Below are 25708 nucleotides of genomic sequence, written 5' to 3'. Positions count from 1 at the left end.
ACAGAATTTAAAAATCACTATATTTCCAGGAAATAATATAGGTTATCTATATACCAAATTAATATATATACCAAAAATATTTATATACCAAAAAATATATATACCAAATTAATCCAGGTGAAAACCAAGGTGACGTTTTAATACTAACAAAATTCTAAAGAATAAAAAAAAGGCTAGTTATGTGAAAATCAGGTTATCTTGTAAACAGCTTGAGATATACATATGTTATCTACCTGTCATAATCACCCAGTAATCTATGAGATATAAAAGCTTATTACATTTATATTGGTTTTCATAACTTCTACAAAGTAGGAAACTTACTCTGTCATTTCTCCCAAGTCGTTGCTACTTCTTTTCAGCAGTTAGTTAAGCACTTTGCAAAAAGAAACAACTCCTACTCAAAAATTGCTTTAATATTTTGAGGTAAAAAAAGAGCTACAAAACAAAAGATTGACTTACATGGGAAAGTCACAAAACTGCAACCTGTTATAAATAAATGCTTAAAATGAAAATGAATCTAAATGCTTCCAATGCTCCATTAATATTCAAAGGATTAAGAAATGCAATCCCATCTTTTTCTTAGAATGAGTGAACACTAACCTGAAGAATTATAGCTCTTCTAGATCCGTTTTTTCCCATAATTACTCAATTATTCATTAGAATATGTAAGACCTCTATTGGAATTTTTACACCAGTGTTTCACAAATGGATTTAACTATAAAAGCCTAGCTATACAATCTCTTCCATAAAAGCAATATATTTCTAATATTTATGTCCTTAAAATATCCTATAGTAAAATTAATATTTCTATACAGAAAGAGAAGGAACTATTTCGTCCCCGACAACTTGATAACATCTCTTTCAACTATAGTTATAATTATCATGTACGAACTTCCAAAGCAGTTGTCAAGATTTAACATTAGCATTAATTTATGTCATAACTGACGGTTACTATAAAGATAATGACAAAGCATCCATTTCTCCAAAGACAGCATGGATCAAAAGGGAAATTTCTTCTTAATTACTACTAATCTGCCCATTTTTAATTAAATTGATCAGTAATTTATTATCTTTCCCTTTCTTGGAAGGCTGTTATTATCACATAGCTTCCCCAAAGTTATCAGTTATCAGTGATTTTTAGGCAATCCAATTACTTCTGGTGTGAGTCCCACCATTTTGTAAAACTTGTTTATGCTAAAAACTTAATACCCAATTTCTCTGTACCTTAAAAAAGAAATTTTAAAAATGCAGGGGCGCCTGGGTGGCTCAGTCGGTTAAGCAGCCGACTTCTGCTCAGGTCATGATCTCACGGTCCATGAGTTCTGGCCCCGCGTCAGGCTCTGTGCTGATGGCTCAGAGCCTGGAGCCTGCTTCAGATTCTGTGTCTCCCTCTCTCTGACCCTCCCCTGTTCATGCTCTGTCTCTCCCTGTCTCAAAAATAAATAAACGTTAAAAAAAAAATTAAAAATGCAGAATTTGCACTCAATATTTCACACTTGAAAGTGAGCAGTTTCAAGATCTTATTTGTACAGAAAGACAATTAAAAGTGGAACTTTTATGCCTTTCCCCCTTGTTTGATAATCAAAATAGTTGTTATTAGTATGTATCTTCCCAGAGGAAAGAAATGAGGTCCTTGTAATTTCCTTTGAAAAATATCTACTTCTTATGCTATGCATAACTAAACAATAAATTACAGCATTATTCCAAGTGTTTTCCCTATCAGTTTCTTTTCTAAAGGTAAATACAAATGAAAATATCTGACATACAAAATAAGAAATACTTAATTCAAGCAAACTTTAAAAGAAGTTAAGTGCTTCATGTATTTTTTCTGAATCAAAATCCTTAATTGATATTAAGCTTTGATCAGCATCAAATTTAAAATATAACACTGAAGTAACAAATTTTCATGATACTGGTTCATAATATAACTTCTCAGAAGCTGAACGTTCTGTGAAAAATGAGAAAATGAAATGCAATGTTTCTTGATAGAAGGGACAGAAATCTTCCTTCCCTTTGTGACAATACGCTAAGACAAGCAGGAAATATCAGCTTACATTCTCTATTTCATTAGATATGCCTTGTATGAATTGACTACAGCTGATTAAAAAAATTCATATTAAGAATACAGAATGTATTCAAATAGTTAACTATCAATGCGAATGAAAAGATAATGGCTTAGTATAAAGTAATCTCCATTAATTAACACTTAGTGAATAAGTTTCTACTACATTTATAAGGCCCACATTTTCTCTCCTAAATTTCCTATTTAGAAAAATTAACAGTGAATGCAAAATGGCTGCCAAACTCTTATGTACAGGGACTTAAGAATTTAATTCGTATCTCTCTTACTAGATTTAAGCAAGGTTCAGTCTTTTAGGTCTATTTAAATTTCACCATACTAGAAAGGTCTTGCTTGAGCACCCCCTCATCACTCCTTACCACTCTGTTTCCTTCGTCTTCATAGTACTCTTCAGCACCAAGCATATGATTTGCTTGTTTGTCTATTATCTGTCTACTCCCACTGCAAAGTAAGCTCCAACACAACAGGGCTTTGTCTGATCTCTTCATTGCACTATCCCCAGTGCCTAGAACTATATACCGTGCACATAGTAGCATTCAATAAGTATTTGTTAAAAAATAAAAATGATTAAAAGGTCATCAGCTCCAAAATCCTAAGGAAAAACTTAATTAAAGACATTTGACAACCATGAATGCCAAACTATACCAAAAGTTTTATTTTTAAATAGTATTTAAAATAAAGGTATAGTAAGTTTTCTTTTCTATCCAAAAAGACTAAATATCTTGTCAAAGAATAGCTGGGTTACTAACAGTTGTTAATTATTACTACATTATTCAGTTAATGTAATTGGTTCCTGTGCATACCTTAACAAGTTTCAAAAGCTCATAGAGATCTTCAACCTCATCACCTTCACGTTCGGTATACACTCGTCCCGTATCCACACTCCTTCCTCTTATGGTACGGCGGTAGAGAGGAAGAGCCATCGCTTCTGCATACAGATCGACGGCGTGATGACCCACTGTCTGATACATGTAGCTATCCAGTTCATCTGACCCCACTGCAACATTGAAAGTGGAAATAATCAGTAAAACCGAGTGAAAAAGAAAGTGGATTTGAAAGTCCATCTGGGTTACTGCTTGGAGACTTACTACAGTATATCTCTCTGCATTAACGAAGTGAAATAAAGTGGAAGAGTGGCACATTTGTCCACAGTTGCATCCAGTTCACATCAGCTCTAGTCATCTCTACTACTAATTACAGATACATATAAATTTTTAAAACTATATACAATAAATGTTTAAAGAGAAGAGTAATATAGCCAATAAATTTTGATTAGTTTATTCAATTAAAGATTTTATTACATAAATGTTTTTCAAATCATTCAAGGTTATTTACAAAGTCATCTGGAGTTGTAGGAAAAAACCTTCCTTAACTAAGTAGCTACTTGGCTAACAAGTGACAAATATTTGTAAAAATAAATTACATGCTCTTGATATATTTTATATTCAGTACTTCAACAAGACATACAAAAATATATAAATTAAACAGCAGTCCAAGATAGCTGCAAAAGACCCTGAACTTACCTCCTTCCACAGAAATACCAAAACTACAGCTACATATGGCATAATTCCCACTGAATTCTAGCTGAATAGCTCCTTCCACAACAAGGAATAAAAGGCCCACATCAAAATGTGTGACAAAAGCAGAGACTCAATCTTGCCCAAAACCCCAGCAGTGACCCACAACAGAAAGGGACCTCACAATACTGAAACCTCTCCCTGAGGAGGGAGGGGTTTGTGCCCCACACCGGACACCCCAAAACTGTAAAACCTGCACTTGAAAGACAAGGACCCTAAAACATCTGGCTTTGAAAACCAATGGGGCACACAGCCAGGGGGTCTAAGGGACTGTGGAGATTTGAGATATTCCTTTTCAGGAGCTTGTGCATAGACTCACTCCTCCCAGGACCCAGCACAAAGACAGCAGTTTGAGAGATGACTGGGTCATACGTGAAGATTTATTTGCTAATATATAATTGTCTGCTGAAGGGGCAGGGGCAAGTTGGGACTTTTTTTGGAGATGGAAGTGCTGGTAAACAACATTTTCCCTCTCCTTCTTTCCACATTGCTAGCGCTGGTGACAAGTGCAGGTGCCTCACCTCCAATACTTTTCCCCCACGTGGCAAAAGTTATAGGCATGCCCTACCCTCAGCACTCTTTCCTTGCTAAATCCACAGGTGAGCCCCACCTCTAGCACTCTTTTCCTGCATTGCTAAATCTGTAGGCATGTCCCACCCCAGTGCTCCTCCCATACCTTGCTAAAGCCATGGGTATGTTCTGCACCCAGCACTCTTCCCCTGCATCACTAAAACCATGGACATCACCCTCAGTGCTCTCCTGCAGCCTCACTCAAGTTGGCCACCAAGCACAGTCCACACAACAGACACTCCTCCATCACTTGAACCTAGTAGCCAGAGGGGCTTCTGTTTCTAAGCCCCACAGGACTAGCTCTATGGAGGCTACCACACCTACAGCACTGAACAGACAGCAGACTGAAACTCCTCCCATCTGCTTTGCAAAAGGCCCATATGCTTGTCCTGGAGCTTCAACCTGAGGGACAGGCTTCATGTTAGTCACATACCTAAAGATTACAGAGGTGCCCTCAGGAACCACAGGCAAGGAGTTACATCTTTGAACCCTCCCTTGGCCTTGTTACAGCTCACTGATACCTCTCAGAAAGAAGCCCAGTTTTTTGTAACTCATGCCCAAAGGACACTTTCATCAAATCTCAAAGTTTAACAGCAGAGTTTATACTTGTGGTCCCACCGAAATGTATATATTTGCATTCTTTAAAAACTGCTGCCTGAGGATCTGGCTTTCAATCCACCTGAAACTAGTTCTTAACTGAGATCACTCCCTTTGTAACACTGATAGGTCTTGGAACACCTTCGACACTGGGGACCTAACAAGAATAAATCAGTCTACTTAGGCAATCACAAAAGTTCAAGAGACAACCAGGAACTAAAGCAAGGTTGAACAACAAGGTTCATCTACGGAAGGCCACTCCCATCAAGACTGGAAGAGACAGCGGTTTCATTTAATATATAGAAACAAACACAGAGAGTAAAGCAAAATGAGGAAACAGAGGAATATGTTCCAAATGAAAGAATAAGACAAAACCTCAGAAAACACCTTACAGAAATAGAGTTAAATAATTTAACTGATAAAGAGTTCAAAGTAGTATTCACAAAGATGTTCACTGAATTCAAGAGAAGAATGGATGAGCACAGTGAGAACTTCAACAATGAGGCAGAAAATATAAGAAAGTAACAAACAGAAGTCACACAGCTGAAAAATACAATAACTGAATTGAAAAAGTCACTGCAGGATTCAATAGCAGACTAAATGAAGCAGAAAAAGGATTAGTGAGCTGGCAGACAAAGCAATGGAACTCACCCAGAAAGATCAGATCAAAAAAGAAACAAAAATTAAGTGAAGATAGCTAAAGTGACCTAGGAGACAAGATCAAGAATAATAGCATTCACATTATTGGGGTCTTGGAAGGAGAAGAGAAAGAGAAAAAGAGGTAGAAAACTTACTGACGAAATAATAGCTAAAAACGTCCCTAACCTGAGGAAACAGACATACAGGTCCAGAAAGCAAAGAGAATTACAAATAAGATGAATCCAGAGAGATCCATAGCAAGACCCATTATAATTAAAATATCAAAAGCTAAAGATAGAGAATATTAAAAGCAGCAAGAAAAAAACTAATAGTTACATACAAGGGAACCCCCCCCCCCCATAAGACTATCAGCTGATTTTTCAGCAGAAACTTTGAGGACCAGAGGGAGTATCATAATATACTCAAAGTGCTGGAAAGAAAAAAACTTCCAGCCAAGAAAAATCTACCCAGCAAAATTATCATTCAGAATTGAAAAAGAAATAAAATATTTTTCAGAAAAGAAAACCTTAGGGAGTTTATCACCACTAAACTGGCCTTACAAGAAATTTCAAAGGGATTTCTCTAGGCTGTAAAAAAAAAAAGCATATGTCTAATAACTAGAAAACATATGAAAGTAAAAACCTAATGGGTTAAAGGAAATATATAGTAAAGGTAGTGAATTAACCACTTATAAAATCAGTTTATAGGTTAAAGGACAAAAGTAGAAAAATTTACTATAATTATAATTAAGGGATATACAAAACTAAAAATGTATAATATAATATTAAAAACATAATGAGGTGCCTGGGTGGCTCAGTCGATTAAGCTGAAACTTAAGCTGAAACCTGACTTGGTTTTGGCTCAGGTCATGATCTCTCTGTTCATAGGTTCGAGCCCTGACTCCACGCTGACAATGTAAAGCCTGTTTGGGATTCTCTCTCTCTGCCCCTCCTCCATTCACACACTCTCTCTCCCCCTCTCTCTCTTAAAAACAAAAAAAGAAAAAACTTTTAACACATACAGTGTGGGGGAGGGAATGTAGCTTTTAAAATGCATTCAAATTAAAGTTGCTATCTATTTAAAACAGACTGCTATATATGAAATGTTATGTATATATAAACCTCACAGCAACCAACAACCAAAAACCTATAATAGATACACAAAAGATAATGAGAAAGGAATCTAAATCCAACATCAAAAAAAAAAAAAAAAAAAGGCATTAAACCACAAGGGAAGACAGCAAGAAAAGAAGAAAGGAACAGAAAGAAATTACAAAAAAGATAGGAAACTTAACAAATGGCAATAAGTAATATACCTGTCAATAATTAATTTCAGTGTAAATGGACCAAATTCTCCAAACAAAAGACAAAGAGTGGCTAAATGGATTAAACAAACAAACAAACACAAGACTCAACTATATGTTGCCTAAAAGAGATTCACTTTAGCTCTAAGGACACACACAGAATAAAAGTGAAGGAATAGAAAAGATACTCCATGCAAATGGAAAAAGAAAAGTGGTACTGTTATACTTTAAAACAAAGACTATAACAAAAGATAAAGGGCATTATATAATGATAAAAGCGTCAATCAAAAAAGATGACATAAAATTTGTAAATATTTATGTACCCAACATAGCAGCACCTAAATATATAAATATTGCCAGATCAAATATTACCAGACCTAAAAGAAGAAATTAATAGCAATACAATAGTAGAGAACCTTAATCATCATGTAAGTAAGAACCACTTACATCAATAAATAGATCATCCAGACAGAAAAATCAACAAAGAAACATCAGCCTTAAATGACACATCAGACCAGATGGACTTGGTAGATTTATACAGAATATCCCATCCAAAAGCAGAATACACATTCTTCTCAAGTGTTTGTGACCATTCTCCAGGATAGATCACATATTAGGCCACAAAAAAATAATAAATTTAAGAAGCCTGAAATAATAGCAATCATTTTCTCCAACCACAATGTTATGAAAACTAGAAATCAAATACAAGAAGAAAACTGGAAATTTCAGCAGTATGTGGAGATTAAACAGCATGCTATTGAACTAATGGGTCAATAAAGAAATCAAAGGCAAAGTAAAAAATAATACCTTGAGACAAATGGAAATGGGAATACAACAATCCAACACCTATGGGATACAGTAAAAGCAGTTTTAAAGGGTAGTTCAAAGCAATGCAGGTTTACCTCAAGAAACAAGAAAAATCTCAAACAATCTACTTTAACATCTCAAGAACAAGAGAAAGAATAAACAAAGCCAAAAATTAGCAGAAATAAGGAAACAACAAAGAGTAGAGCAGAAATAAAATAGAGACTCAAAAGACAAAAGAGAAGATCAATGAAATTAAGAGCTGGTTCTTGGAAATGATAAACAAAATTGACAAAGATTTTAACTAGATCCAGCAAAAAATTAAGAGGACTTCAAATAAATAAAGTCAGAAATGAAAGAGGACATGCTACAACTGACACCACAGAAACACAAACGATCATAAGAGTTATTAAAAGCAATTATATGACAACAAATTTGGCAATGTAGAAGAAATGGATAAATTTTTAGAAACATACAATCTTCCAAGACTAACTCCTTAAGAAATAGAAAATCTAAATAGACTGATTACTAGTAAGGAGATTGAATCAGTAATCAAAAACCTTCCAACAAACAAATCAAGTGGGATTTACTCCAGGGTAATAAGATGGTTCACATCTGCAAATCAATTAACATGATGCACCATATTAACAAATGAAGGATAAAAATCATATGATCACCTCAATACATGCAGAAAAAGCATTAGAAAAATTTGGCATCCATTTATAATAAAAATTCTCAACAAAGTGAGCATAGAGGGAAGTACCTCAACACAATAAAGGCAATATATGACAAGCCCACAGCTAACATCATATTCCATAGTGAGAAGTTCAAAGCTTTTCCTCTAAGATCAGAATAAGACAATGACATTCACTCTCGTCACTTTTATTCAACATAGTACTAGAAGCTCTGGTCACAGCAATGAAGCAAGAAAAAAAAAAGCATCCACATTAGGAAGAAGTAAAACTGTCACTATTTGCAGATAACATGATACTTTATTATATAGTAACCCTACAGACTCCACCAAAAAACTATTAGAACTAATAAACAAATCCAAAAAGGCTGCAGGATATAAAATCAGTATACAGAAGTCTGTCACATTTTTATACACTGATAACAAACCACCAGAATGAGAAATTAAGAAAACAATTCCATTTACAATCGTATCAAACAGAATAAAATACCTAGGTATAAATCTAATCAAGGAGGCTAAAGGCCTGCACACTGAAAACTATAAGATATTGGTGAAAGAAATCGAAGAAGACACAAATAAATGGGAAGATATTCCATGCTCATTGATTGGAAAAATTAATTGTTAAAATGTCCATATTACCCAAAGCAATCTATAGATTCAATGCAATCTCTATCAGAATTCCAATGGAACTTTGCACAGAACTAGACCAAATAATTCTAAAACTTGTATAGAGCCACAAACAACCCTGAATGGACAAACCAATTTTGAGAAAGAAGAACAAAGTTGGAGGTTTCACACTCCTTGATTTCAAACTGTACTATAAAGCTATAGTAATAAAACAGCTATAGTAATCAAAACAGTATGGTATTTGCATAAAAACAGACAAATAGATCAGTGGAAAAGAATAGTGAGCTCACAAATAAACCCACACATATATCATCAATTACTTTATTACAAAGGAGCTAAGAATATACATTGGGGAAAGAATAGTATCTTTCAATAAATGGTGTTCAGAAATGGGACAGCTACATGCCAAAGACTGAAACTACATCACCATTTTATACCATACACAAAAATGAACTCAAAATCGGTTAAAAACTTAAAACAAATTAGAACTCAAAATAGATGAAAGACCTGAAACCATAATAATTCTAGAAGAAAACATAGGTGGTAAGTTCTTTGACACTGGTCTTGGCACTGAGCTTTTGGATCAGACTCCAAAACCAAAAATAAACAAATGGGACTAGATCAATCTAGAAAGCTTCTACACAGCAAAGGAAACTATCAACAAAATAAAAAAGCAACCTACTGAATGGAAGAAAATATTTGTAAATCATATATCCAATAAGGGATTAATAGCCAATATAAATAAAGAACTCGAGAGCAAAAAAACCCAAACAATCCAAATAAAAATGGTCAGAGAATCTAAATACACAGTTTTCTAAAGAAGACACACAGATCACCAACAAGCACATGGAAAGATGTCAAATATTACTAATTATCAGAGAAATGTAATCAAAATCACAATGTGACACCTCACACTGGTCAGAATGGCAATTATTAAAAAGATAAAAAACAACAAGTATTGTAGGGGATGTGGAGATAAGGGAATTCTCATACACTTTTGGTGGGAATGTAAATTAATAAGAAATTTCCAATATGGGAAACAGTATGGAGGTTACTGAAAAAATTAAACTAGAACTACCATATGATCCAGCAATTCTACCTCTGGGTATTCATCCAAAGAAAACAAAAATGCTAACTCAAAAAAGATATATGCATCCCCACATTCACTGCAGTATTATTTACAATAGCCAAGATATGGAAATAATATGTGTCCATCAATGGATAAATGAATATAGAAGATGTGGCATATATACTGCCACATACAAAGGCATCACACTAAGTGGAATAAGTCAGAAAGAGACAAGTATCAAATGATTTCACTTACATGTGAAACCTAAAAAACAAAACAAATGAACAAACAAAAGAAGACAAAAACAAAATCATACTTACAGATACAGAGAACAGATTTGTGGTTTTCAGAGGGAAAGGGGGTTGAAGGAGCATGTGTGAAATGCATGAGGGTGGTCAATTGTATGGCGATGAATGGTAAGGAGATATATCATGGTGGTCACTTTGGAGTTTAAACAAACATTGAATTATTATGTTATATACCTGAAACTAATATGTTATATACCAATTTTATCTTAATAAAAAATAATAAATAAACCATGTCTCAGGTGGACCCATGAGCTTTGTAATATACTTTTAATAAAACTGTTTATCTAAAAAAGAAAAAGAAATTCAATATTGTTAGAGCAGTTACAAATGTGTACAGAAACATAGCTTAAGCTAGTCAGTAACACAATCACTGGTTGTCACAAGATTCCACAAATATCAATACAGGTAAAATATTCAAAATAGATGAGTCACACCAGACTATTTTGATGATACAAACGAACTTACAAATATATTGGATCAGGCTTTTTGATCTCATATTTACTTTTGAGAAAAAAGAATCATGAAGGTACAAAATATTATTTGCAGATATTCATCACAGCATTATTTATATTAAAAATTATAGTGTATTCATATAATGAAATACTTTGCAACCATTAATATAATTTTGAGGAAAAGCATTTTCTATTTTTTACTTTATTGTTGAAGTATAATTGACATACAATGTTATATTAGTTTCAATGTTATATTAGTGTGCAACATATTGATGTGACAATTCTATAGACTTCTCAGTGCTTCCCACAATAAATATAGTCACCATCTGCCACCATGCAACATTATTACAATATTATTGACTATATTTCCTATGCTACTCTACATGCCCATTTTATAAACAGAAGTCTGTATCTCTTAACCCACTTTCACCCATTCCCCTACCCACTTTCCTTCTAGCAATCACTAGTTGTTTTCTGTATTTAAGAGTCTAGTGTTTTGTTTGTTCATTAGTTTGGTTTAGATTCCACATGTAAGTAAAATCGTATAATATTTGTCTCTCCCTGTCTGACTTATTTCACTTAGTATAATGCCCTCTAGGCCCATCCATGTTGTTGCAAATGAAGAAGGAGCATTTTCTTTTTATTTTTTCTATTTTTTTATTTTTATTTTTATTTTTAAAATATAATCTATTGTCGAGTTAGCTAACATACAGTGTATACAGTGTGCTCTTGGCTTTAGGAGTAGATTCCTGCGATTCATGGCTAATATACAACACCCAGTGCTCATCCTAACAAGTGCCCTCCTCAATGCCCATCACCTATTTTTCCCTCTCCCTTATCCCTCCCCCTATCAACCCTCAGTTTGTTCTCTGTATTTAAGAGTCTCTTATGGTTTGCCTCCCTCTCTGAAACTATTTTCTGCCCTCCCCTTCCCCCATGGTCTTCTGTTAAGTTTCTCAAATTCCACATATGAGTGAATACATATGATATCGGTCATTCTCTGACTGACTTATTTCACTCAGCATAATACCCTCCAGTTCCATCCTCGTTGTTGCAAATTGCAAGATTTCATTCTTTTTCATTGTCAAGTAGTATTCCATTGTATATATAATCCACATCTTTATTAATCCATCAGTTGATGGACATTTTGACTCTTTCCATAATTTGGCTATTGTTGACGGCGCTGCTATAAACATCGGGATACATGTGCCCCTATGAATCAGCACTCCTGTACTCTCCATATAAATTCCTAGCAGTGCACTTGCTGAGTCATAGGGTAATTCTATTTTTAATTTTTTGAGGAATCAACACACTATTTTCCAGAGCAGCTGCACCAGTTTGCATTCCCACCAACAGTACAAAAGAGATCCTCTTTCTCCACATCCTCGCTAACAACTGTTGTTTCCTGAGTTGTTAATTTTAGCCACTCTGACCAGTGTGAGGTGGTATCTCAATGCGGTTTTGACTTGTATTCCCCTGATGATGAGTGATACTGAGCATCTTTTCATGTGTCTGTTGGCCATCTGGATGTCTTCTTTGGAGAAGTGTCTATTCATGTCTTCTGCCCCTTTCTTTCTTTTCTTTTCTTTTCTTTCTTTCTTTCTTTCTTTCTTTCTTTCTTTCTTTCTTTCTTAAATTGTTTTAATGTTTATTTATTTTTGAGAGAAAGAGAGTGTGAGTCAGGGCGGGGCACAGACAGAAGGAGACACAGAATCCGAAGCAGACTCCAGGCTCTGAGCTGTCAGCACAGAGCCTAATGCGGGGCTCAAACTCATGAACCGTGAGATCACGACCTGAGCTGAAGTTGGGCACTTAACCAACTGAGCCACCCAGGCACCCCTTCTTCTGCCATTTCTTCACTGGATTATTTATTTTTTGGGTGTTGAGTTTGGTAAGTTCTTTCTAGATTTTGGATACAAACCCTTTATCCAATATGTCATTTGCAAATATCTACTCCCATTCCATCGGTTGCCTTTTAGTTTTCTAAAGTATGTTCTGCAGAATAGGAATCCCATGTGATGGTAATAAATACTGGACGCAGAAAGGATTCCATGGTCAAATAATTTATTAAAAACGGGATAACCATGTTAAACAGGTGTCTTTGCTGTAATTCTTCCTAGGCTAATGTGCTTTAACGTGTTCCAATAAGGGGAGAGATTATGAACTATATCTCAAATTTATGTACCCTTAAAAGACTTACATTTTATCAGGTATTTGTGATTCAAAGAATATATCTAGGAAATATTGTGATGGAATAATAATAACACGGAATATGTTCACAATGTGTTAGTAAGTTTTAAAAAAAGTTTACAACACTATTTGACATATATGTATGTATGTGTGTATGTATGCATATATGCCAAGAATGTCCAATTAACCTGAGTATGAAAAGTATCCTATCAAAAGGGATGAAAAAATGATATTTTAAGGGCCCCTTCATTAATCAAAACCATCACCATATGCCATCACATTTTGGCCCACCAGATCTGAACCCAACCCATACACCACACTGGCTTGCATGTACTCACATTATTACTACATACCTGTCTACTCCTAGTCAACAGTAGGAAGTAGAGATATAGCCAAAGTCACCAAAAAACCTTTCAGCCTACCCTCATCTCACACTTACCCTGGATCTTTAAATATATTAGTTTTAAAGAACAGTGATACAATTGAATTAATATATTTAAAGAACTTTGAGCTTCTCAGCAAGAAACTTCCTGATGTTGGCACAATAATTAAAACATTTTACTGACTTCAAAAAACCTAGAAGACAATTTTCCTTTAAGGCTCCATTTAGTCCTAACCACAATGTAACGTGTATTAATGGAACCTATATTGCAACAATGGTATGAGATCAAATAAAACCAAAAGACTCCACTGTTGCCTGAAGCACCTCAATTAACATGCCACAAAAGTTCCTACTACAAATTTAAAGAGATGGTTTTGTGAATTTTATGACAAGGTCACATTATCCCCATTGATGGAAATAAATTCCTTTCCAGACTACGCATTGAAAACCCAGTGCCATGAATTCACTCTAACCAATTTCATACTGGAGTCATCTCTACCAGTCTTTCCTCATTACAGTTCCTTTTACAACATGTTTGGGGAAAAAATAAGTCAATCAATGAGTCATTCAATAATCACCAACTTCCTGCTGACTTTAAATCAAGATTAGCTAAATCCTCTCCATTTACCAACCCACAGCCATCTACTCTCTTCCCCTACAGTTTCAGCTGATTTTTTTTTCCAGCTTTTACTTCATAATATTTTAATTCCATTTACTGTTGAATTTTTCTAGCAATATTCTAAGTAAATGTCTCCATACCATTCTGAAGTATAATTTAGAGATACACTTTATCATTTTATCCACCCTGCCAGTGAACCATGAACACATGGAAGATTATACATCAATGATTCAGTACAAAGTAACTATACTAATTCAAGTAGAGAAGTTTAAAACAAGATAGAAACTCCAGGTAGAAAAATTATATCATTATATATATTATATAAATTTCTGTTTTTTAAATACCAAGACCTCTCAGATAGAAAGCTTAAAAAACCCACTTGCCTGCTTAGCCAGAAGGAATAAGGGAAGTTTTTTTTTCCTTTAGTAACAGAACATAAGGCTGCAACAAAAGTCTGCTTCTTCTTTTATAATATAGAAGTTACAATACAGTTTCCATTCAAGCTTAGTCAAAGAGTTTTCTCTGTATTATTTAAAGTCAGAAAAAGGAGGTCATTTCCAATGCTGTTATATTATTTGTCATTGAAATGCTGTTATATTAGTCATCATTGAAACCCTAATGCAAAATCCTAGAGTGTGTGTTTACCCTTGACCCTTTACAAGATCTGTTTTCTATTTCTTCCTATAAAATATTTCAAATCTCTACCTTCCCACTTCACTTCCAGCATTACTTGGGTCTTAAGGGTGAAATAAAGAAAATTCAGATATCTGACTGAAATAACTGCTTGATATTCCAGGCCTAATTCTAGTTAGTTCATTATTCATCTGTCCACCGATAATTGAGTGAATGCCTACTATAGAGGCATAGAGCGGTCCCAAGTACTAAGGCGCAACTAAAGAAACATAGAAGACATAATCTCTCCTCTCAAGAATAAGCAGTCTATTTGGGGATAAAAATCAAAGACTAAATAAATAGAAAATAACTGTAAAATGATATAAAAACAAAAACTCAACAGACTGGTAGCCTTGAGGAGGGAGGGAGGGAGGGAAGAAAGGAAGGAGAGAAGGAAGGAAAGAAGGAAAGGAGGGAGGGAGGGAGGGAGGGAAAAAAAGGGACATATTTAGCACTAGATTCAGATTCAACTAAATTTACTGGATGCTTACTTCATGCCAGGAACTCTAATTAGTGTTTTTACATATACTACTCATTTAATTCATCCTAAAATAACAATAGAGCCAAAGCATGGTCTTGAAAAAAGCTGAGTAAAGGGGATGATAAAAAGCTCTTACTAGAAGAGCCATGTGGAGAAGTAGTATTAAATAAAGTCAGACAAGTATAAATCTTTCCCTATTATACCTTAGCAGTTAATATCTATAATTATATGGGTATAATAGAAGAGTATAAAAGGCAAATTGGTGAATATTTTCCTTTTTTTTTAAGTTCTAATAGCAACAAAAAGTACAACTATGCATGGTGATAGATGTTAACTAATCTTATTGTGGTAATCATGTCTTAATATATACATATACCAAATCATTACATTGTACACCTACAGCTAATACAATATTATTTCGCAGTTATATCTCAGTAAAAATAAAAGAAATTATCGAAGGTTGAATTGTGTCCCTCTCAAATTCTTTCCCTGAAATCCTAATATCCATAGCTCAAAATGTGGTTTTATTTGCAAGTAGGGTCACTGCAGATGTAATTAGTTAAAATAAGATCATTAGGGTGGTCTCTTAATCCAAATATGACTTGTGTCCTTATCAAAAGGGGAAACTTGGACACAGACAAGGTCACAGGGGGGAAAATTTCTAATTAGGGAAATTTCACTGGGAAGAAAACTGAAAAAAAAAAACAAAACAGCTTACATGAGGTCTGTGGCTTATTTGTGGATGCCCTTGTTATCACAGGCAAATAAAAAGTGGAAATGTACTGCTTTATGCTTCTCTCAAGTCTTACATGTTTAGCGTACATGTAAGATGGATCATTTATCATTATATGTCTCACTCTCCACTCTCCTGGAAGGTGTATCTTATTCACCTGTACATTGCTTACAATACTTGGAATGTGCTGTGGTGGAGGAGCAGTACGCTCTGAAGTAAGGAGGTTCAAGGGTTCAAGCCTCAGGTCTGCAAGTTTATTCAAGTTACGTACCTTGGAGAAATTTATAAAACTATGAGTTTCAGTATCTCTGTCTAATAAAACTGTCTAGGAGTTCTTAAGAGAAATAAAGGATATGCAATTAAAGACACTTAGCATAGAACCTAGCATCTAATTAGGTGCTAAATATATATTAGTTCCATTTTTGTCTTTGCATACTGCATACAATAGAATGCAATTATGAAGCTGGGAGTTTCATCATTTAGAGAACTTCCCAGTAAAGGTATCATACACTTACCTTGGTTTTCAGCTGGTCTTAGATTTGCTAAAGCAACGATCTGATGCCCAGCAGCAATGCACTGCATCATATTATAACAGCTGTCCTTCCCACCACTGAAAAAGAAATAAAGAGATAAATATCAGGTTATTGACCATTATTGAACATAGAATCATTAGATATCAAAATATACTTATTTGACTTTTCAGAATTTGACTTTTTCAGGAACTGCTTTAGAATTAAAACACAAAAGACCACATGTAATTTCCATAGCAGAAGCAAACTAAACAAATGCATCTGAATGCCTAAGGTTGCTACTGACAAGAGCTTGTGAAATTATGTGCCAGGATAACAAAGACCATTCTAAACAAAATATGATAACTCTTTGGTCTCTTTGGTTTATAACAGTGGCTCTCCTTTATATACAAAGTGCTTTGAAAATTAAAAATATGATTTAATTGTAAATTCTAGCTAAACAGCTATTACATATATTCCTTAGATGAAATTTTCTATGGAAAAGTAGAAAACAGTCTATTCTGTTTTACTATAAGAAATCTAAAAACTGACCACCATCACCAATTAAAGGCTCAAATTAAAGATCTGAGACCGAATCTAAGGACAGTTTGATGGCCATGGTGGGTTCACATTCTATAGAGCTAGAAAACAAAATGCTGAATTACACTGATGAAGTTAAACATCAATACCATCAGTACTTTAGCTATCACTATATGGATGATGGCAGGACAAGGCTTGAGCCTTAGATCTAATAAACAGATTGAAAGGAACTTCTAAATTCTCATATCAAATCTACCTAAGGCAAGGGCAAATCACTTAGTCAAGACAAGTGGTTTATTTATAACAAGGCTGAATGGCAACCTTTATGCCAATGGCAACCTCTATGCCAAGTTCATCTATAACAAGATTCAATGGCAACCTTTATTTTGGTTTAAAACTCTACTGCCTCTCCGAAAGATATGAATAGACACTTCTCCACAGAAGATATCCAGATGGCCAAATGACACATGAAAAAATGCTCAACATCACTCATCATCAGGGAAATACAAATCAAAACCACAATGAGATACGACCTTACACCTGTCAGAATGGCTAACATTAACAACTCAGGCAACAACAGATGTTGGTGAGGATGCAGAGAAAGAATATCTCTTTTGCATTGCTGGTGGGAATGCAAGCTGGTGCAGCTACTTTGGTATTTATCCAAGGGATACAGGTATCCTGTTTCAAAGGGACACGTGCACCCCAATGTTTATAGCAGCACTATCGACAATAGCCAAAGTATGGAAAGAGCCCAAATGTCCATCAACGGATGAGTGGATAAAGAAGAGGTGGTATTTATATACAATAGAGTATTACTTGGCAATCAAAAAGAATGAAATCTTGCCATTTGCAACTACGTGGATGGAACTGGAGGGTATTATGCTAAGTGAAATTAGGCAGAGAAAGACAAAAATCATATGACTTCACTCATATAAGGACTTTAAGAGACAAAACAGATGAACATGAGGGAAGGGAAGCAAAAATAATATAAAAACAGGGATAAATAATTATACTATTTACAATAATATAAATACAGAAAACAAACAGGGTTGCTGGAGGGGTTGTCAGAGGGGGGATGGGCTAAATGGGTAAGGGGCATTAAGGAATCTACTCCTGAAATCATTGTTGCACTATATGCTAACTAATTTGGATTTAAATTAAACAAATAAAATTAAAAAAATAAAACTCTACTGCCTTTCATTGTACATGTTTCTTCCTTTACTTTATCATTACCTCCCTTTTTTCCCTACTGTTCCATTCTTTCCAATCTTTGCTTAAGATCTGCAGGTGCCCCTCCAGGCACTTGAGACCTGTTCATAGACCAAGAAACTTTTAAAAAGAGACTGCTTGTCCTAGAAACTGGACCTTTTGCCTTTTATTTTAGTTGCCAACATTTATCTGCCTCTACCGCATTCTTCTAATCAATAACAACGGTCATTCCAGAACTTCTCAAGGCGAGACCACAAGGGGCATGGTGAAGTTATACATCATGCTCCCTTTCCTCAGACTCTGATATTCCCCTAAATCTTCCACAACTTCCCCTATTGAACTTCACTGCTCTATTTTCTCGGGACAAAAAGATTTCACCAATTCTTTAGAATATTTAGAATATTAAAGATTTATGTGCATAAAACCACAATTCTAATTCTTTAGATTATTAAAGATTAAAGAGTATACACCTGGGCACCTGGGTGGTTCAGGGGGTTGAGCTCTGACTCTTAATTTCACCTCAGGCCATGATCTCACAGTTTTGTGGGTTAGAGCCCCACATTGGGCTGTACGATGACAATGTAGAGCCTGCTTGAGATTCTCCCTCTCTGTCTCTCTGCCCCTCCCCTGCTCCCACTCTCTGTCTCAAAATAAATAAACTTAAAAAAAAATAATAAAGAGTTTACACCTATAATCAGAACTTAGCTTTATAATTCATTTGTAAATACATTAAAATTTCAAATATGGCTTTAAAATAGCATTTCCTAAACTGTGTTCTATGGAATGTTAGTGTCCAAAAAATACTGTAAGAACAAAAGGTTTTGAAAATGCTGAGCAACTTACTTGCCTCTTAGAACATTACAAAGTACCTAAGCATATGTTAGGTGAAAAGTCCTATAGATTAGAATTTTAATTCCCACCTCTGGTATACTAAGTGAAATTACTCAATGTACTTGGGTTTACATGCTTCATTATAAAACCAGAGAATGGTTTAGCTAATCCTCAAGGTGTCATTCAACTGTAAAATTGAAGAAGTCAATCTTTTGTGTATAAGAAGAATAATGTTCTTCATGGTCTAAAGATATGTGAGAATCTTGGTTTCACTTATCCCTTAAAGCACATGAATATATCCCATCTCTCATTTTAGTACACACACACACACACACACACACACACACGATACATTACAAACAGATTCACCGTATTTAAGTTTAAATTCATATATATTCAAATGTATATTCATATAAATGTATATTTATGTATGCATTCATATTCTTATATATAAATTGTTATATATTCATACTTATAGCATGTCTCCTAACATTTATACAGATCTTACATTTAGCAAGAATTTTCCAACATTGACGTTTTTTAGTAATTTGCTTTTTTACCATAAAAGTAATATATATACATTACTGAATATTTACTGTAATGGATTATAGTAATCTTTTATCAATGTCGCCAGGATCTGAATCTTCAGTTGGTGTGTCTTACTTCAATGGTTAAACTTTTGGCAAATGGCATATGATGTAAATTACTCATTTCCTGGACTACTTTTTATTCTTATCTATCTGATCATGAAGATCACAATGGTCAGAGATTAATCATTCACTTAACAGAAAAAATTTACTAGGGCGCCTGGGTGGCTCAGTCGGTTGGGCGGCCGACTTTGGCTCAGGTCACTGATCTCATGGTTTGTGGGTTCAAGCCCTGAATCGGGCTCTGTGCTGACAGCTCAGACCCTGGCGCCTGCTTCGTGGATTCTGTGTCCTGCTTTCTCTGCCCCTCCCCCATTTGTGTTCTGTCTCTCTCAAAAAAAAAAAAAAAAAATCAAAAAAATTTAAAAAAAAACAGAAAAACTTTACTGAATATCAATAATTATTTTGACGTTATAGAGTCATAAAAATGGCATTGGAATATTCCAGTCACTGCAGAAAGGATTAGAATGTAACATTAAGCATTCTTAATAGGTCACTATTGTTAAGCAGTATCAATTAACTAGGGCATTGAACAAAAACGTTTATGAAATCTTCAATGGGCTTACAAAAGAAAAGTTGGTTGTGATGTATCTCAGACACTCTATACAGGTCCTAATCTCATCAAATATACATGTACTGTAGTCTAAATTCCCTTTTTAATGTTACTATGTTTATCTTCTCTTCAGTTTACATATTGCACATAGAAACATTTAAACTAGTCTGTCTTTCCCTTCCCTTATATAAAACAGGGAGGGGGACAAAACAGAAGAGACTCATAAATATGGAGAACTGAGGGTTACTGGAGGGGTTGTGGGCGGGGGGATGGGCTAAATGGGTAAGGGGCACTAAGGAAACTACTCCTGAAATCATTGTTGCACTATATGCTAATTAGGATGTAAATTTTAAAAAATAAAAAAAGAAAGAAAAAGAAAGAAAAATAATAAAAAGTATAGACTAGTCTGTCTTTGGTTATCACAGGACTCACTTTTTTAGACACCTAAATAAGTTGCGCTAATATAAATTTCAAACTTCTTTTGTAATAGAATATGTTACCATACGTCAACCTAAAAGCAGGTGTCTATATCAAAAGCAACTGGATTTAGGATAAAACTGATACAATTCCATCTTCATCCCGAGGGAAGAGACCCTTTCTCTGTACTTGAGCCCAAGGTAAAATACACCTTGGTCAAAAGCAAACCAGTCGCGGGTGGGACTGCAGGCGAGGGAGAAGTGGCCTTAAGCGGGAGGGGGCGGAGCTAGTAACAGCCCCCGGAGGAAGGCGGACCGAAGTCGGCGCAGAAAGACAAGGAACTGCAGAAGAGGACTGAGTAAGTGGAAGTGAAGCCGTTGGCTCTCAAACTTCACTGCCCATTACACTTTTTAAGAATCCGACCCGGAACCTTGTCAGAGTAATGAAACCAGCGCTCTGCCAGTGAGACCCAGAAAAGGGTGGGTTTTCAAGTTCCCCTGGTGAACCCAATGTGAATTCACGTATGAGGGCCAGAAAAATCAGAGGCAGGGGCTGACAGACTGAAGAGCCTCGGTCCAGGGCCGCGGGAGGGGCCGGGCAATAGCCCGAAAACTCCGCCTCTTCCTGTGGCCGGGAGGAGCCGCTGGGCCCCCGAACACGCGGTTCCTGCACAGACACTCTTCCGCGCCGCCGAAGGCGGCGGCGGTAGCTGCCGTTTACCAGCAGGAAAGGATGAGAGGCCGGCAGGGGAGGAGGAAGGCGGCTCCCGCGCCGCGTTACCTGATCAGAGCGGCGACCCTCATGCTGGGCGCAGTACGCGTGCGTGCGACGGGCGCGGGGGGGGAGCCGGGAAGTCGCCGCCGCCGCCGCCGGCCGTGACGCGCCGCGGGGCCTGGCGCGGGTGTTCGCCTCGCCGCCTGTGAGCGGCGGGGCGTTGCGACCTCTGCGGCTGCCTTGTGGGACATCTGGCCACGGAGGAGGCGGCACGTCGGCGCCTTGTCCCTGTGACAGGGCCCTCCTGGCCCAGGAAAAAATGATGTTTAGGCGCGGCCTGACCACCTAAGTGAGGGCACTGAAGCTACCAGGGAAAGGGCAGGGTCCGCGTCGCCAAGCCCAAATGCGGTGGCAGTGGATTTGTTTCGGCAAGAGAACGTTCAAAATCACTTAGGCTGCAAATGGAAACACTTGGAACATGCAAAGGGAGAGGAAGTGTGCCCTCACTTCCTCAGCCACCTGCAAGAAACTAACTGCACCCTTTAGTGTTTTTTAACCTAACATCTCCTTTGTATTACAAATCTAAACCTGAAACTACCCCTGTGAAGCTCGAAGCTCCCTGGGGTTCGGCCCTTTGCGTAAATACAGCACCGTAGAAGCCGGCTAAGGCTCCTCGCGAAAGAGCCTTGGCCTTGCAGAATCATTCACTAAGTATTTATTGAATGCCTTTCATGTACCAGACACTGTTTTAAGCTCTTTGGGATACATTCATGAATAAAACAAGGATCATTACCTTCCTGAAGTTTATATAGGGGTGAGGAGAGCAGACAGCATGCAGGTTAAAAAAATCCTGTAATATCTTAAAAAGTGGTAAGTGGTATGAAAAAAAAGTTAGAGATTGAGAGGAATCAGGAAGGAGGCAGAAGGGCAAGTTGCAGAATTAAAAGGCAAGATAGGACTTCTGGGAAGGTGAGATTTGAGCCAACTCAAAAGGGATAGCTGTGTATGACTGGAGATGTGCTCCAGGTAGAAGGAAAAGCTAGAACCAAGGCCCCAGGTGTATTAGGTGTCTGTAGAGGAACAAGGCTGCCCCTGTGGTGGGAGCAGAGCAGCTCTGAGAGTACTGTGAGGCAGAGAGTACAGCCAGATGAGGTTCCAGTGATGGAGGGAGGAGGAAGATCATATATAGGGTCTTGTAAGCCATAAAGAACATTGTCTTATTTTGAGTGAAGTCAGTGGCCACTGTAGGGTTTGGGACAGAAGTCTGACTTAAAACTTTTAAAAGATTCCACTGTGCTGTTTTAAGAATACACCTACCTGTGGTGAGGCTATTGCAGTAATTGAAGAGAGACACGGTGGAGCCAGGAACCAGGATGGTGCTAGTGAATTTGGGCAGAAGTAAGAGAATTCCAGGTCTATTTTGAAAGTAAGTTCAAAATACTACTTTGAAAGAGTTCATTGAATTGGATGGGTTAGATGTGAGTTACGAAAGAAGGAAAACCATGAAGGATGATACTAATGTCATGCATTAAATTAATATATGTAAGGAATTTAGAATCATGCCCAGCATAAAATAATTATTCAATTTAATTATACTATAATGTTCTCATTAACTCCAGTACTCTTGGTATGATGAGTGACTACAGCAATGACAGTCTGCATACCAGTTGCACCATCTAAAATGATGCATTTTTATTGGACCCCTGGGTGGCTCAGTCAGTTGAGCAGCTGACTCTTGATTTCAGCTCAGGTCATGATCCCAGGGTCCTGGGATCAAGCCCCCCATTTGGCTCCACTGAGCATGGAGGCTGCTTGGAATTGTGTGTGTGTGTGTGTGTGTGTGTGTGTGTGTGTAGACATATATATATATATATATATATATATATATATAGGCTGTGTATATATATGTATGTACATATATATATATATATATACATATATATGTATGTGTGTGTGTATATATATCCCTCTGCCCCTCTCCCCTGCTCATCTGTGTGCTCTCTCTCCAAAATAAAAATAATAAAATAAATTATTAAAATGATGCATTTTTAAAATTATGAGATGGTGGGTATTTAACAAATGAGTCAACTATTTAAAGTGTTTGTTGTCTAGTTGGGGAGATAAGACAAATACATTAAACAGATATTCGCAATACAAGATGGCATATTTTGAAAGTAACAAGTTATGTGATGCCTATAGCAAGGGGCCCATGAATTGAACCCACAGGGTAAATGCTACAATGAGGACTGAATTTCAAAGATGGGCAAAACAGAGCAGGAAGAACAGTTGGACCTTACAAACAGGCAACAAAACAGGAGGAGTTTAGAGCATGTCACCCCAAAATATGTTGCTTCAATGTATTGATTATTTTAAATTAAAGGCATTGAGAAATAGCAGACATGGGAAGGGCACTCTGACCCTCTTTATTCCTGAAAACAAGGGATAAAACTCCCTCATAGAAGGTGCCTTCCCTGTACTCGGCAGAAAAGAGACAGGGAATTGAGGAATAGACGTGATATGACCTAAACATTCATTCCTAAGGGGTTGTAGACTTTGGTCATCATATCCTTCTTACTCTGGGGTTGTTGCATGTGTCCATTCACAGTTACCATTGGGCAAGGGAATGTCAAGAGGCACCCAAGTTGACCACCTGTGCTCCACCTGTATTCTTCCTCGTCTCTACTGTGTGAAAGCAGTCCCATCTCTTCTTGCTAATCAGAGTCAAGTATCCTTAGTTGCCTGCCCCTGGGTGCAAAGGGTTAAAAATGCCCTACTACTAAATGTCTTCTAGTTCAATATATCAGTGTTGTACCCCCTGGCAAGAGAGAAAACCTTAAAGACTAGAACTGCTAACTCTGCCCAGCCCAGAGTTGTGGGAGGTGAAACACAATGTTCCCCAGTGGGTCGTTGAGAGTGATTGTAAATGAAGCTGTTCTTCCTTTCACCCTTTGGTTCCCAGATCCAGATAGCTTTCCTATTGGAAACACACTGTCATACAGAGATCTCTGACTTAGTGCCTATAGTGTATCCTGAGGAATGGTGCACCTTCACTGTAGAGTATTGTCTTTCAGCTGCTGATTTAGCTGTTACTTCAGTAGGCCTTTCCAGTACTCTATAAGGCCAGCTTCATGTAAATAGTCCAGTATGTGATACAATTAGATTTCATGGATATGGGCCCACTTCTGTACCTCATCCTCTGTGAAGTGGGTTTTTTTTTTATTCTTTATGAATACTCTGCTGGATGGGATTCTTTGCTTATAGAGTGAGCACTGCTAGTAGAGTCATTGCAGACAAGAAAGGCCAGGTTAGTATCCTCTCTGTGTTCAATCCAAGTCTGGGAGCAGCCTGGAAAGGCATGGCCTTCGGTGAATTCCATAGCGGATCCAAAAGTGTGGCAGTTGAAAGGTGTCTGTCATCCATGCTTCCCGCAGCAGGTGTTTTTGAAAGGATATCTGAGTGGGTCACCTCCATGACTGCCACACTGAGGCAAAATGGCTTTCATAGAGTCACATAATGAGGGGCAACAATGTTTACACTACTTGTTTCACACCGTGTCCCTTTGGAGTAAGAAATGTAGAATGAAGGGTTCCTTCACACTTAGAATTATATTTGAAGGAGAGTCCATCTGAATTTGTGAAAAATCTACATAATAAACAGTATTTTAAAGAAATGCTTTAATTTAAATCAAAAACAATATATTAATCTTAAACCTAGTAGTGTACTCATTGAATGCTGACAAAGTGTTTTTAAGAAGACTCATAAGTTAATAGGGAAAACTTATTTTTAATTAGTAATATCCATTTGCCTACAATAATTTGTTGAAACTTCAAGAAAAGTTGGCTTAGCAAGACCTCTATGTGCATAGCATTCTATATGGATAGTGTAAAGGTTACTGCAGCCTAGTCAATGTCAACAAGTTAATGAATTTTATATCAGTATAAAGTAATTACTATTTATTATACTGAAATGACTTGTCCAAGATTCGCATTTTAAAGGCATTGTGAGCTCACTTCCTGCAGTCTCAAACTCTTACATTTGAGTGACTATGGATTCATTTGTAGAGCCAACAAAATAGGTGAATAGGAAATCAAACTCAGAATAATTTCAATCCCTTGCCAGGGTACTTAAAAGAAACTCTCCATAGCCAAACACTGTTGCTGGTAATAAAAAGTTGCAAGCTGTCACTGAATTCTGCTTTCTTGGCAGCACATCTCAGTGATGTACTGATTGATAAAGACTCAGATAATCAAATCGAAAACTCTGCAGGTAGTTATTCTCAGAGGACTTAAGGATTTCATTATGCCGTATCAGGAAGCCATCGGAAGGTTTCTTGGTAAGAACTTAGGAAAAAAAGAATTAAGTACTTATTTGAAGCATAAATTTAAGGGCATCATTATATGAGTATCTGATCCATCTATATTAGTAATGGCAGCTTATATGGGCCGGGCAATCCTCTAAGTATTTTATGTATGGTGACTCAATTAAATCTTG

General features: G+C 36.5%; 1 protein-coding gene across 2 annotated transcripts in view; it reads right to left on the bottom strand.

The window, feature by feature from the left end:
* Window positions 1-21451, bottom strand: part of DPH6 (diphthamine biosynthesis 6) — a 172581-nt gene extending 151130 nt beyond the window's left edge. For both annotated transcript variants that reach the window (XM_042942479.1, XM_042942480.1), the window contains exons 1-3: window positions 21284-21451; window positions 16310-16404; window positions 2884-3077 (exon numbers count right to left, since the gene is read on the bottom strand). In XM_042942479.1, coding sequence (XP_042798413.1) covers window positions 2884-3077; window positions 16310-16404; window positions 21284-21306 — 312 coding nt within the window. In that variant the 5' untranslated portion in view covers window positions 21307-21451. The remainder of the gene's footprint in view (window positions 1-2883; window positions 3078-16309; window positions 16405-21283) is intronic.
* Between the last annotated feature and the right edge of the window lie 4257 nt (window positions 21452-25708).

This window comes from Panthera leo, chromosome B3, assembly GCF_018350215.1.
Source record: "Panthera leo isolate Ple1 chromosome B3, P.leo_Ple1_pat1.1, whole genome shotgun sequence".
NCBI classification, from domain to species: domain Eukaryota; kingdom Metazoa; phylum Chordata; class Mammalia; order Carnivora; family Felidae; genus Panthera; species Panthera leo.
This window is presented reverse-complemented; position numbering and strand designations above follow the sequence as displayed.